Source organism: Artemia sp. Qi Xiang Cuo, chromosome 8, assembly GCF_049724085.1.
Source record: "Artemia sp. Qi Xiang Cuo chromosome 8, ASM4972408v1, whole genome shotgun sequence".
NCBI lineage: Eukaryota > Metazoa > Arthropoda > Branchiopoda > Anostraca > Artemiidae > Artemia > Artemia sp. Qi Xiang Cuo.
In genome coordinates this window covers 55,481,883-55,495,926 of record NC_142801.1, presented here as the reverse complement: position 1 = coordinate 55,495,926, position 14,044 = coordinate 55,481,883, and the positions used below count along the sequence as shown (strand labels likewise).

The 14,044-nt window shown below is 33.5% G+C and overlaps 1 protein-coding gene across 1 annotated transcript in view; it reads left to right on the top strand.

Annotated features, from left to right (window-relative positions):
- The window catches only part of gig (TSC complex subunit tuberin), a 236,097-nt gene that overhangs the window by 97,765 nt on the left and 124,288 nt on the right, over positions 1-14,044 (top strand). Inside the window, exons 13-14 of the mRNA XM_089093612.1 lie at positions 4,049-4,233; positions 8,453-8,604. Of these exons, the coding sequence (XP_088949738.1) occupies positions 4,049-4,233; positions 8,453-8,604 (337 nt within the window). The remainder of the gene's footprint in view (positions 1-4,048; positions 4,234-8,452; positions 8,605-14,044) is intronic.

Here is a 14,044-nt window from a genome sequence, read left to right as displayed (position 1 = left end):
TTTGTGGAAAAAGTTTTTTTGATTAATATATTTCATAAGACAGAGTCTAGTGGGTTGAACCTCACTCTTGGTCATGACCAAGAGCAACTATGACCAAAGGTGACCAAATATGACCAAAAGTGAGGTCTTCTACTGGCTGTAGTCCCTTTTGTTTCTTCATCTTAAGATTTTTTCCCTCTCTTTGTTTAGACTTTGTCTTAATGTAATAAACTGTAACCTCTGTTTCAAGCTAGTCGTTTGACGTGGAGTTAGGCGACCCCAATTATGTGTGCAGGAAGCAACGGCAAACCTGAAACACTAAAGACTTTTTTTAAGGAATTTTTTGAGCACAGCTTCTGTTTTAATTGTCTTTTTAATGGCCCCACACGATTTTTCGCAATTTAAAACAATCTGCGAAATAGTCTACTAGTAGCACATAAACAAATTGAAACAATAGCTAAAAGCTTATATAGTTCTTGCTTCTATTGGGTGAGGCTATAATACAACCGGATCGAGCTTGAACCCCTATCAGAAAACCCAAGCTGCTAATCAATAGCGCTTTTAATTGAGATCCTCTCAGAAGGATGTTGATTACTATAAATTAGTCCTACTATCAGCAGAATTGTAAGGTTTGGCCATGTTTGGGTGGATACCCACAGCAAATACGAGCGGAGGTAATAATAGGGGAGATGACAGGAGATTTTGGAACCCCTACGCTAACCCCCACTATGGTCAGATCAAGTGCAGACCCTAATACGACATAACTCAAAGAAGTTCTGACAGCATTTCTTACTTTCCACCAAGTGCGTCGGAAGTCCGTGTCCTGATCGGATATGCTTATAAGACGTATTTATTGTCCACCCTTCCTTTTATCCCACAAGGAGGTCGAGAGTTGGTCTTAACAGCTAAAACAGTATAACTTGAACAATAACTGTCACTCTTCTCAAAATTTGATTGAGACCCGACAATGGTTTTGGTAGATATCCTGGTAACTATAATTTAGGGACCCGAAGGAGGTTGGATATGTTTCAAAACTTCGGAAAGTGTAACTAAGACAGTAGCTGTTACCTTACATGAAATCCGCTTGAGATCAGACAGCTTATCCTTGTACATGTCCTAATAAGAAGAATTTAGGGACCCGTCTTCGTGCAGGGGTCGAACGGGGTCTTTTACCTTAAAATGTATGATGTCCAAGTTAGCTCTCACTTTTCTCGTAGTTTTGATGAATCTGGCAACTGATAACTGTCCTTATGACAAACAGATATAGGCCCCTTTCTCCATTCAACACGGATTAGTTCTACTCCTTGAAAACATCGTTGAGGTCTTATAAACCGATCTCTTAGATGTTGACATGGATTTACGAAGTCTCTTCTGCCATAGTGGTGAGATCGAATGCGGATACCCGAAAGACACAATTTTCATACTTTCTCTATGCAAATTTGGTTGAAATTTGGCAATTCTTTCTTGTAGATGTCCCGGTACTAGAATTTATTCCACCCTTTGTACTTCCGTACAGAGGTGATGTCAGGCTCTGATCCTTTCAGGGTAAACTAAGGCGTTAGGTCTTCTTACTACTAACTCCCTATTTCCACTGATATTGAATTATATCTTGAATGCAAAACACGCTAGTAAAACACTAACTCAGACTGCAAATAAAGTTTGTCTTATATATAACTGTTCTTTCTGGTATATGTCTTGATAACAAGAATGTATGGCAAACTTCCTTTGTTCCCACTCACTGAGGTCGGTTTCGTTTGTCATCCTCCGAAATTTAGCGATACCTTTTTCCTCCTTCCATAGAGATTTAATTTTGCTCGACACCCAAAAGGTAAAGTGAGTACGGTAGTTCTTATTTTTCATCAAATTTTGTTCCCACTCACTGAGGTTGGATTTGTTTATGATCCCCCGAAAGCTGTAACTAGTACACTCCCTCTTCTTTCTCATCAAGTTTTGTTGAGTTCGTGGAAAACTGACAATCCTTCAAGTAGATATCCTGATGATACAAATTCGGAGGAGAGACTTAGGAAATCTTACAAGGTTCAGCGTAACATGTCTTTTTTGCCAACAACCAAACTGTTCATTACGAGAAATTTTTCTTCTATGAAAGCAAGAGATTTATTCCACAATGCGACTGCTAGTGACACTGAATACAGCATTACCCAGCAGAACAGAGTTCTGGATTTCATTTGAATGTCTAATTTTTTCTTCCAATTCAAATAAAAAATTTCCGAAATAGGTAGACTTTTGTTTTTATTTCTTTTCTTGGTGGAATAGCCTGCAGGTTATAGGTTGGCCTTTTTACAAAAGTTGATAAAAACAAGTGGTAAAATAAAGAATAACTGTCGATGCATTCGACAGAAAAAGTGCAAGTTACAAAAAATTATTAATAAAAAGTTGTTTGTACAAGGGTTGTTTGTATGATAACTTATTTGTTACACGATTTCCAGCAGGGCAAAAAATGGGATGTTTCAGCTTTTTATTGCTAATAAAAAAAGTCATTTGTACAACGGTTGTTTGTCTTATAACTTTTTTGTTTTACAATTTACAGTACAAGGGTTGTTTGTACAAGGGCTGTTTATCTCAGAACTTATAAAAGTCTTGTTTATACTCGTACAAAACTCAAACAAAACTCTCATGGAAGAAGAAAAAGTTAGTTCCGCTTTTCCCAAGACTGTAAGACATGTAGCGAGGTATTGTTTTGTTATACTTTGATTGGTAGCAAGAAAATCGGTAGCAAAATCTATGCAAGAAAAATGCTTGAATTCCTGAATGCTCTGTATGCCACATGCCCTAGGAAATTAATTAAATTTATATACGCAAGTATTAGAATCCTCTTTTAATTAGTGTCTTTAGTTACAAAATATTAGTTTTTTCCACTCATTAAGAAAGAAACATTCAAAGAAAACTTTACAGAAATTCACCTCTATAATAAGTAGAACTAGTAGTCACTTACTTTTTATAATCGGCTCTTTCTGGATTACTAAATTGTTTCTTTTTATTAGGAGACGAACTGAAGCCTGCGCTCTTGAGTATATTTTTACGCTCTTTATTAGGTGGAGCCTAGGAGCACGTCACGTTGACATGAAACCTAGGAGAACTTTAAGACGTTTGAGAAACCTCATTAAGAGGTGTGACAGAGGAGTCCTCAATCAGTAGCACATGTTTGTGTCTTTGAGACATGAATATTTAAGTACAAGTTCCGAGTTGGGGGACCGTGAGTGGCCCAATAAACCAGTAACGGTATTGTTGATCATTACTCATCTTTCTTAGGTAATTATGTTTATTCCAGAGCTACGGAGATACCACAGAGCAAACAATTCGAAAAAGGTTACTCAACAAGGTTAATGATAACACTTATAAACTTCCTTTCCCCTCACCAATTTCTCGTTCAAATTTGGACAATAGCTAGGATCGTTCTTGTGGTAATATGTTAGGAAGAAGGTTTATACGAATGGTTAAAAAAAAATTAAGAGAGTCATAGTTGCTCCCATGGCTATGTTAAGATCAAATTGCATGTCCTAGATGTAGAGGACTACTTATGTGACGATCTCGAGGCTGTTCAAAAACTTGCGACAAAAATCATACTGAGCCCCAAATATGACACGTATGTGACTGTTATTGCAACGTTGAAAATACCAACGCTGAGAGAAAGGAGATTCCATCTCATGTGCAAATTTGGACAGTCGTTCCTCGCTAGTGAAAAACACAGTATGTTGTTGCCTCCTCTTATTGCCCTCCAAGGCCAATACTCGACACAAGTTCGAACCAATAAGATGCAGAACGAATCGATTCAGCAATTATTTTATTCCGCTTATGCAATCATGCTTAGTTTTTTTTTTCTTTTTTGTTGCAAGAGATAGCGTTATTTATTTGAGGCTCTTGCTACTACTGTGAAAGCTTTTCTAAATAAATGAATGTTGAATCTTAGATTAGGCCTATTGTCCTTTAAGAATAAGAACGTCTGTGCCATTTTGCTCCTAACTCAATAAGGGTTAGATGGGACTTTTAGATAAATGTGTAATATCGGTGTTCAGATAATCTCACGAGATTGAAAGGCTACGTTTTTCAGGTTCCAGGTAGTACCAACATAACGCCGTCTGTGATCAGAAATGCACCACCTGATTTCAATAGGTACAAATTTTTGAGTTTGGTGTTTCCCATACTCACGTGTTTTCCATCGTATCATGTCCAACTGAATAGTAAAGTGCAGCAACATCTCGTCAAAACACTTGAGAAAGGAGTAGGGAATGTACAGTGAGTTTATTTATATATAATTTTGCAAAACCATGTTTGTGTATATTTAGCTTATAAAAACAATTATATTAGCGTAAATTTTTTGCATTCGGTGCAAATTATATAATGTATGAAAAGTAATAATTTGGTGAAAAAAAACTGTTTTTCTAGATTGGTGATTTAATTAGATATGCACTTAAGGAGGTTTTGACCTTACGCACTAATCCAAACATCTAGGAAAGACAGTGCACCCAAACACAGTTAACCAAACGAAAAAATTCATGAACATGCAAAATTGTAATTTTTAAATATGGCCCAACAACAAAAATAAACCCAACAACAAAAAGCACCTCAAATCAAACAAGTTAATCTAAAGTGCTCACTATCACCCTGGCCTCATTAGAGAAATACCACTAGCCTTTACGAGTTTTAGCGTTTTAAATTCCTGACCCAGGCATAGTGTTGTGCCTACCTTATTATGGTAAATACGGTATCCTTATGATAGGTGAGCCTTGTGAAAAGAAAGACAAAGTTATTTTATTGCCAAGGTACGAAGTAAAAAGAAGGGCAAATTGTGAAATCCAACTTTTTTTTACATTTCACTTTTTGTTTTCAGTAAAACTTTCAAGGTGGTTTAGTAGATTATTCTCTTTTTTTGTAGTGGGTGTTTAAAGTGGGTGGCTTAATAATGGATGAATAATGAGCCACTGTCCTTTGAATAAGGAAACGCTGGATATGCCACCACCCTCCGGATCAACCAAGACATTGTACCTCGAATAATTCTGTTGGCAGTCTTGTTCAGATTTACCGAATTTTTGTATTATCCTTTGAAAATAACAGGTTATAGTATTTTTGTTCCAGTACAAATTCGACTGGAACAGAAATGTACCCCTTCATAAAAATGCTTTGTTTTTTAGAAAAATTGCCTCATACCGTTAAAAAACGCATGGATTTGCCGTTATTCAAGGGGTTTTTTGTCGAGTTGATGTAATAAAAAAAACGTAATGACATTACGAAATTACTGCTGTGATTGTTCAGTCTTTTTTGCTCGATACTTTTTTCTAGAAAAACAAAGAAATTAATTAAATTAGAGAATTGAGACAGAGAAAAGTGAAATTAAGAATTAGAATACTTGGAACTTAAGAATTAGGTGTGATTTTTATAATTGGAAATGAAGAATCGGGACTCAACTGGTCTTGTGTTAGGGGGGGGGAATGTTTACAATTGTTTTTTCTCCCTATTGGAGAATTCAAAAATAAAGTCTGTATAGGATGAATTTAAAGTATTTATACAATAAATTAAGTGTTTAAAGGATAATTCTGTATCAACGGAAAAAGAAAAAAATAAATAAACAACTAAAACATACAAGAAAATAGCATTAACAAAATGTTCTAAAGTGTGCTAAACTACAGTAAAGCTGAAGTACGGTTCCGATAGAAGCAATAATGTCGTCTTGTATAGGATTTTAACAGAATAAAATGAACTTTTTGTGTTAACGTCTTATTCATAGCTGAGGGTAATACAATTGAAGTTTTTTTTTCAAGCTTAGCTCCATTAAAAGGCCTATAACATACTTTTATCCTAAGTACGAACAAATAAACTTTCAGATGGAGATAAATCTATTTATTTATACAGTGAAAAAAAACAAACAAAAAAAAAACAGGTACAAAAGTCCAGATATTTTGATCACACATACGACCGTCTTCAATAGAAATACTAAAATAATAAAACTGAAACTAGCATATTTATATAAAACAAGATAAATAACATTTTGGGTCATTCACAAAATTACGAATTCCGGATTATTCTGTGAATGACCCGAAAAGTTATTTATTTTGTTGCATATAAATATGCTAGTTTCAATTTTATTATTTTAGTATTTCTACTGAAGACGGTCGCTGTATATGTGACCGAACTATCTGGACTTAGGGACCTGTTTTTTCATTGTCTAAATAAATGGATTTATCCCCATTTGAAAGTCTGTTTGTTAGTCTTAGAAAGGCAGTGTAGTCTAAGAAAACAACACCTAATTTAAAGGTGTTATGTCGAAAATTGCCTTGAGTAATTTTAAATATTAACCTAGGTTATGCGTAAGATTTTTATATACAAGTTCATTGAGCTTAGTGCAGGTAAGTAAATTCATCATCACTTATTACAATGAGATATGTCAGATTCGTCAAACTTACTTGGAAATGAGTATATATAAGCTTATTATATTTGACATACTAGAAGAAATTCAAGTTAATTTTTATTTCAAAATGGAAAGCCTAGACCATAGGATAGAAACTTCTCATTTATTTGCTTAGCTCTTTATGTTTTAATACAAATAAGGGAAGATATTTTTTTTTCCAGTCACCTCAAAGGGGTAACTTCAAAACCCAAAATGGTATCATTCATCATATATTACATATTTACACCCTAAAAGAAAAGGAATGTTAGTTTTTGCTTGATTTTTTTTTTTATAATTCTTCTGTTGCCGATTAACGCCTCTCTATTTCAGAATTTTCAAATGGACGTTATTATGTTTCTTTAATCTCTGACGGACGGAAAACAATTTCTTAGACCACACTGCTTTTTCATTTACAGAATTTAGGAAAGAAAGAACGGGATAAATTTAAATAAAACAGTGGAACGAAAAAAAAACTTTAAATAATAAAAAATCCTACTAGAAACTTAAAATACTAAAAAAAAGTTATTATTTAAAGTTTGTTGCTGTTTTTTCCTCACTGTTTTATTCAAATTATATATTTTTTCTCTCTTAAATTTTGATAGACAGATCACAACTTGCAAAAATGAATCACACAAAAGTTAATTGCGGTTTAAAGTCAGTCCCGACACCGGTAGATGCAATAATGCATTCACATAGACTTCACTATTAAAGAAAATGAAGATGCAAAAATGGACCCTTCATCAAAAAGGATTCATGATAACTTCGATCGGATGTTATAAGCATTCGCAGCTTAATCCCTGTACTCCAAGGGGGGATATGTGTACCCTAAAAGCTACGCCATTATCTCCCTCTTATTAAGTAAGTTAAAAGTAAATCTTTGTTAATACAAATAGCTACAATAACATTTCAACCAAGCAAGGCCAGTATATATCTATTTTGAAATGTTCGTGTCAACTGCTTTTCCTTTAGCCTTGTCAAAAGTGATATATTTTTTCCAGGTAAGATATACATGGGAAAATTTACTTAGAGGCTTGAATCCTTTCAATTTTTGGTTATTTTTTGGTTACTATTAATATTCATTTTTTTGAATATTATTCTTTTTTTTTTTGAAATATTCAATTTTTGGTTATTATCCTAAAAAAAAGGTGCGGCGAAGACCGAAATTTCATCTTTAATCTGATGGAATACAGAGATTCCAAAAAGGTACCATTTCAGGAGAGGTACCTTTACCTGTAAGTCTATTGGATATTTATGCAAAATGTTAATGCCAAATGCTTTTTGTTTAGTATTGTTATATGAAATATTTGGTAAAATTTGCTTTATTGATCGAATGATTTTAATTTTTAATTAATATCTTAAAAAACGGTAAAGAAGAAGCTACATCTGTATGCTTCCAAAAGGTACAATTTTATAAGAGCCATCTTTTGAAACTGTGAAGTATTTTATAGGTGTTTCATCAACAAAATAAATTATTTTCCCATCTGCTATTCTGGTAATTGCGGCCAATATGACAGAAACTGCCGTTATTTGATTTGATTTTTTATGATTGATAGGAAACCAGGAAGTAACTTTTTCTCACCCTTTAAAGATTCTTTTCGTTCCTATTTTTCTATATTTAGCATTATACTAAAGGTTTTTTATAACTATTTGGTAAGTAATTTTTCTTAATAAATTTTTAAAAAAAATAAATGTATTTTTTTTTACATATTTTAAAGATCTTAAAGAATGATAAAGAAAAACCTAGAAGCTACATCTGCATGCTTCTACATTCCAGAAAAGGTACAATTTTATAAGAGTCATTATTTGAAATCGTGAAGTATTTAAAGTAATACGTGTTTTTTCGATAAAATATATTATTTTTCCACGTGCTATTACCGTATTTGCGGCAAATAGGACACAAACTCTCGTATAATATGAATAGGCGTTTGCATAATTGAAAGGAAACTGGGAACCTGACACCCTTTAAATACTCTTTTCGTCCCTATTTTTTTATTTAAGCATTATATGAAAGGCTCATTAGAACAAGTTGGTAAATAATTTTGTTAATAAATTTTATTTTCTTTTTTTTAGTATTATATCAAGGGTGTGTATATCTGCCTTGACACTGTGTACGCTAGAGATGCAAGATACAATGCATAAGCTCATACAGAGTATTCTTTTTACGATTTCTAAGGTGTCGGCTACTGTGGTTGTTGCTGAACCAATGCTTGTCTTTCTTTCAAGTAAGTAATTGTCTCATTTTGACAATTAGACAGCACTCTATCGGTTGTTGTGCACTAATAGAAATAAGGTTTATACATGAGCCAATTTTTGTAACTATTTAGTTTAGCTGACAGTGGTGCACCTGAACGTCAAAATAGCATATCTGAAGATTACGTTCATTAGGCACTGGCATTCTTACACAGCTGGGTTGAGGGAGGTAAAAAAGTGGAAAAAATATGTTACAAACCGGAGTGAAAATATGCCAGGTTTTATTACTCCAATATAAAATAGGAAGTGCGGTGCCATGAGAACTCCTCCCACTCTTATAAAGGATATATGGTCATGTAATTCTAAACTAAGGTGAGCGGAGAATATCCACCTTTGAGGATTTTAAAACAACGCATGATATATTCACCTACGAGGATTTTAAAATAACGCGTGAGCTGAGAACACCCACTTTCGAGGATTTTAAAATAGCGTTCTAGAGCCATGATTCCTAACGTGGGGCACAGGCTCCATTGATGGGGCATGGCAATATTTTAGTGTGACATGTGCAGGAGCTGCACCCTCCGGCTGACCATGCTCTAGAGCCTTAATTGAAGAAAAATGCATTTTTTGTGTAAATGACGTCACATTCATATCATAGGTAGTGCAATAGCGCTTCCTAAGTAAAGAACGATGTTGGCACAATGTATTATTTTTATTATTTTGTATATATATATATATATATATATATATATATATATATATATATATATATATATATATATATATATATATATATATTATATATTTATATATCTATGTATATATACATATATATATATATATATATATATATATATATACATATACATATATATATATATATATATATATATATATATATATATATATATATATATATATATATATATATATATATATATATATATCACAGTTCATATAATTATCCAGTAAGCTTATCGCAGATCATTTCTGGTCTTCGTTCTCGGTGCGAACAAAAAGCTCCTCCCACTTATTTCTGCATTAGCGGGTTAGTATGAGAAATGATTACAACGTGCATTGTTCGTAATTGCGAAAGCAGAAAAAAACTTGGTGAGCCAGCCAAGTGGTTTCCAAGTGTCCCATCTCACAGGTATGAATTAATTTATATACAAATTATGACTTAATCTATTATTTACATACAGTGGACTCAAATGATTGGCCTATGTAGGATTTTGTAAAAAAGGAGGCTGGGGGTTGATGAAATTTGTGAAAATAAGGATTTTTTTTTCTTCTAATAACTGGTGGAATAGGTGTGATGGTTTCAGGGGTGGATCCAGGATTTTTTTAGGGGAGGGGGGCGCAAAGGAGGTTGATCCGACAAACTTACGTTAGGAGCAAGTTTAATTAATGCGAACTTGCGTTAATTAGGTAAATTACACTACTTTAGACTACTTTAAGGGGGTAACCCTCGCTCCCCCTCTGGATCCGCAACTGGATAGTTTATGATTTTTTTTTCACGTCGTTATATTTATTTTCTCAGATAGTAGTTCCTTTGATATTTGAAAAATTTAGTTACCTGTTTCGGCGGAGAGCCTAGATAAGACTAGTTTTGTTTTCGATCAATGTTTTCATATGAAATGGGCAGACCTTTCCTGAACTTTAAACAATAAACACCTCTGTCTGAAAATCTTTGCACTTTCTGAATTTAGATAGCGATAAGGGTTGCTGATTGATTACCGCCGTACCAATTATTCTCCTTTCCTTTTTTTATTCTTTAATAATAATTTCTGGTCGTTTTGAGTTTGAGTTATTGTAGGCTTCTATTTTTACTGATCTTAAGTTTAATATTGCATTTAATTTTATTTAAAAAAAAAACTTTATTTTTCGTAAAGTTTTAGTAGTATAGGCCTATATATTTATGTCGGCGCGTACAAACAGCTCCTCTCATTTGATCTGCCATCAGCGGTCCAATTACCCTGGAACACGTATTTTGGCAGAAACTTTCTCAAAATGCCTTTGAAACCAACTTGAGACTTCGAAACCTATTTTTAATTCCTGAAAACATCTAATAATAACATTACACTACTAACTACCGATTTTCATGTTATGTATTGGAATAAATTAATTTAAAATTAGTTTCTTCAAAATTAGTGTTCCAACGTTGAAGCCAAGTTTCGCGTCCAAGAGAAATCTGACTTGTCTACCCGTGAAAAGATCTGATACCGCCTATGTTTATATCTGCAAAAACGTTTTCCGGAGCACTCGCACCCCGGTCCAGGTTTTTATAATGGGTGAGATAGGGAATGATTATACTGGATAATTATATGAACTGTGATATATATATATATATATATATATATATATATATATATATATATATATATATATATATATATATATATATATATATATATATATATATATATATATATATATATATATATATGTGTGTATATTTATATATATATATATATATATATATATATATATATATATATATATATATGTATATGTATATATATATATATATATATATATATATATGTATATGTATATATATATATATATATATATATATATATATATATATATATATATATATATATATTTATATATTGTGTGTTTGATTGTTTTAGACCAGGGCACTTTGTATCGAAGGAGTTGTCGTAAAAACTCCAAAAAGGGCTCATTCGATTGGAAATTAAAAGGGCTAGTGCCCCTTAAATAGTCCAAAGTGATTGGAGGGCAACTAACCCTCTCCCACGCCCACTGCTTCCCCAAACACATTCAATGAAAATTTTTGGATAGACATTTTGTTCAACGTAGTTGAAAGGTCCGTAAATTATGTCTTTGAGGAGGACAACACCCCCACCCCACACTCCCACGGCCCTCAGGGCAAGGGTTGTAAGTTATGTCCTGGGGGCATATAAGTGTATTTAGAAAGTGTTGTCGTAGAAACATCAAAAAGGGTTCATTCGATTGGAAATGGAGAGGACTAGTGCCCTTTTTAATAGTCGAAAGTGATCAGAGGGCAAATGGTCCCCCACGCCCATCATCTCCCCAAACACTTCCGATCAAAATTTTGATATAGCCATTTTGTTCAACATAGTTAAAAGGTCTAGATATTACGGCTGAGGATGACAACCCCCCCCCCCCAGCCCTCAGGGGAAGGGTTATAAGCTATGCTCTGGGGGTATATAAGGTTTTTATATAAAGTGTTGTCATAGAAACTTCAAACGGGCTCATTCAATTAGAAATGGAGAGGACTAGTGTTGTAAGTTATGCCCAGGGGGCATATAAGGTTTTTATAGATTACGTGGTCATATAAACTTTGAAGGGGGATCATTGGACTGGTAATCAGAAGCTCTAGTGCCCTTGACAAGAGTCCAAGTGATCGTAGGGTATCTACCCCGTCTCCTCACACACACGTCATATTTTCCCGAAATGTATCTAATAGAAATCTTGATAGCTATTTTATTTAAAATTCTCCAAATATCATATAACAAGGCTTTTGGAGTTGAAATGGAATTTTCCAAAATACGAAGGGTATTAAGATAAATTTAACATTTACTTATCCAATATCTATACAGTTTAACATCCAATAAACCTATTAATAAGTTTAACTTAATCCAAAAATAAATATTGTTTAATCCACCAAAAAAAATTCTGACAATAATAATGAAACACATAATTCAACTCAATTAAATTTACTTTTCAATTTAAGCACAATTTTGAATTAATAGCAAATTATGATTCTTCCTATTAACATAAACTTTTGAAATCATCCTTTTAGACACCCTTGTGCTGGTATAGTGGAAGTACCAGTGCCTGCTACTCGTGGATATCAGGTTCAATCCCGCGCCGCGCAAGGGAAATTTCTTCAATCTTAGATGAATGTAATTTTTTTTTTTTTTTAATTAACATACTTAGGAAGAACTGAGTATATTAATTTGGGACTTTCAGGAAATGATAAGGGAAAGGATCAATTGACCAAAAAGATAATATTTGCGCGCTACTACTACTACAGCTGCTGCTGCTTCTACTGCTACCACAAGTACTATTACTGCTACCACTGCTATCACTAAAACTACTGCTTCTGTAGCGAGTATTACTAAGGCTGAGGATATTCAAAAAAATATCTGAGGAAACGGTGAGGGGAAAGTTGAAGCAAGTTAAAACATACTTTATGTATACAGATTGCTGATACGGGCGTATCAGCAATATTTTTGTAACGATTTATCGTATCAAGAGGAAATTTTAGGGGCATCATGAGTGGGATGTTCCGTTGACCAAAAGGCAAAATGTATTTGCTACTACTGTTATTAATCATGATGCAACTACTGTTACTACTAGTAATAATACACTATTACTGCTACTACAGCTCCTACTACTACCACTACTATTATGATACTGCTACTATTAAGGTTACACGTATGAAGGTGAAAATTTGACAGAATATTGAGGGGGGGGGATTTAAACTAAGTGAAAATACACTATGCGCATGCAGATTGTCAAAAGGGCGTATCTCAAGAATTGATTTAGGTATTAAGTTGAAACTTTTGGAGAATACTTATAGGGGAAGGTCAAATGACAAAAAGATAATATATGCATGTCACAACTAACACTAACACCGCTGCTACTTTTACTAAACACTAACTACTCCTACCACTACTTCATTCCCAACAACTTGCAAAGCTTGGAGTATTAAGGTGAAAAGGTTGTCAAAAGCGCATATCAACAATGTTTTTGGAACGGCTTAACGTGTCAAGGTAAAACTTCCGGGACATCATGAAAGTGAAGTTTCAACTGACCAGAAGGCAATATGTACATGCTACTACCGCTATTAATACTGCTGCTACTACTAATACAACACTAACACTGCAACTACTTCTACTACCACCGAAACTACTGTGATAATAATACTATTAAGGCTAAGTTTATGAAGGTAAAATTTTAGAGAATATTGGCAAATTCAAACTAACAAAAGACGCTATGTGCACTTAGATTGTCAAAATAGCGTACCTTAAAAATTGATTTCTGTATTAAGTTGTAACTCTCAGAGAACACTTAAAGGTGAAGATCAATTGACCAAAGGGCAGTATGTGCACACTACTACTAATACTACTACTACTGCAGCATTTACTAGTTCTACTACTGCAACATTTGCTTGTTCTACTGCTGTTATTACTATTGATCCAACTACTACTTCTATCACAACTTTTCGTAAGGTTGGGAGCATTAAGATGAAAATTTCAAGAAGTATATGAATATACAGGTTATCAAAAGAGCAAATGGACAATATCATAGCAATGGCTATTTGTATTAAGTTGACTAGTAATACTACTCCTGTGACTGCTATTAAAACTATACCTAAGGGTATGAAGGTGAAATTTTCAAAGAATATTTATGAAAATTTCTGTTTGCTGCGTTACAACCCGCTATCTGTATGCAGGTTGTCAAAACGGCATATCA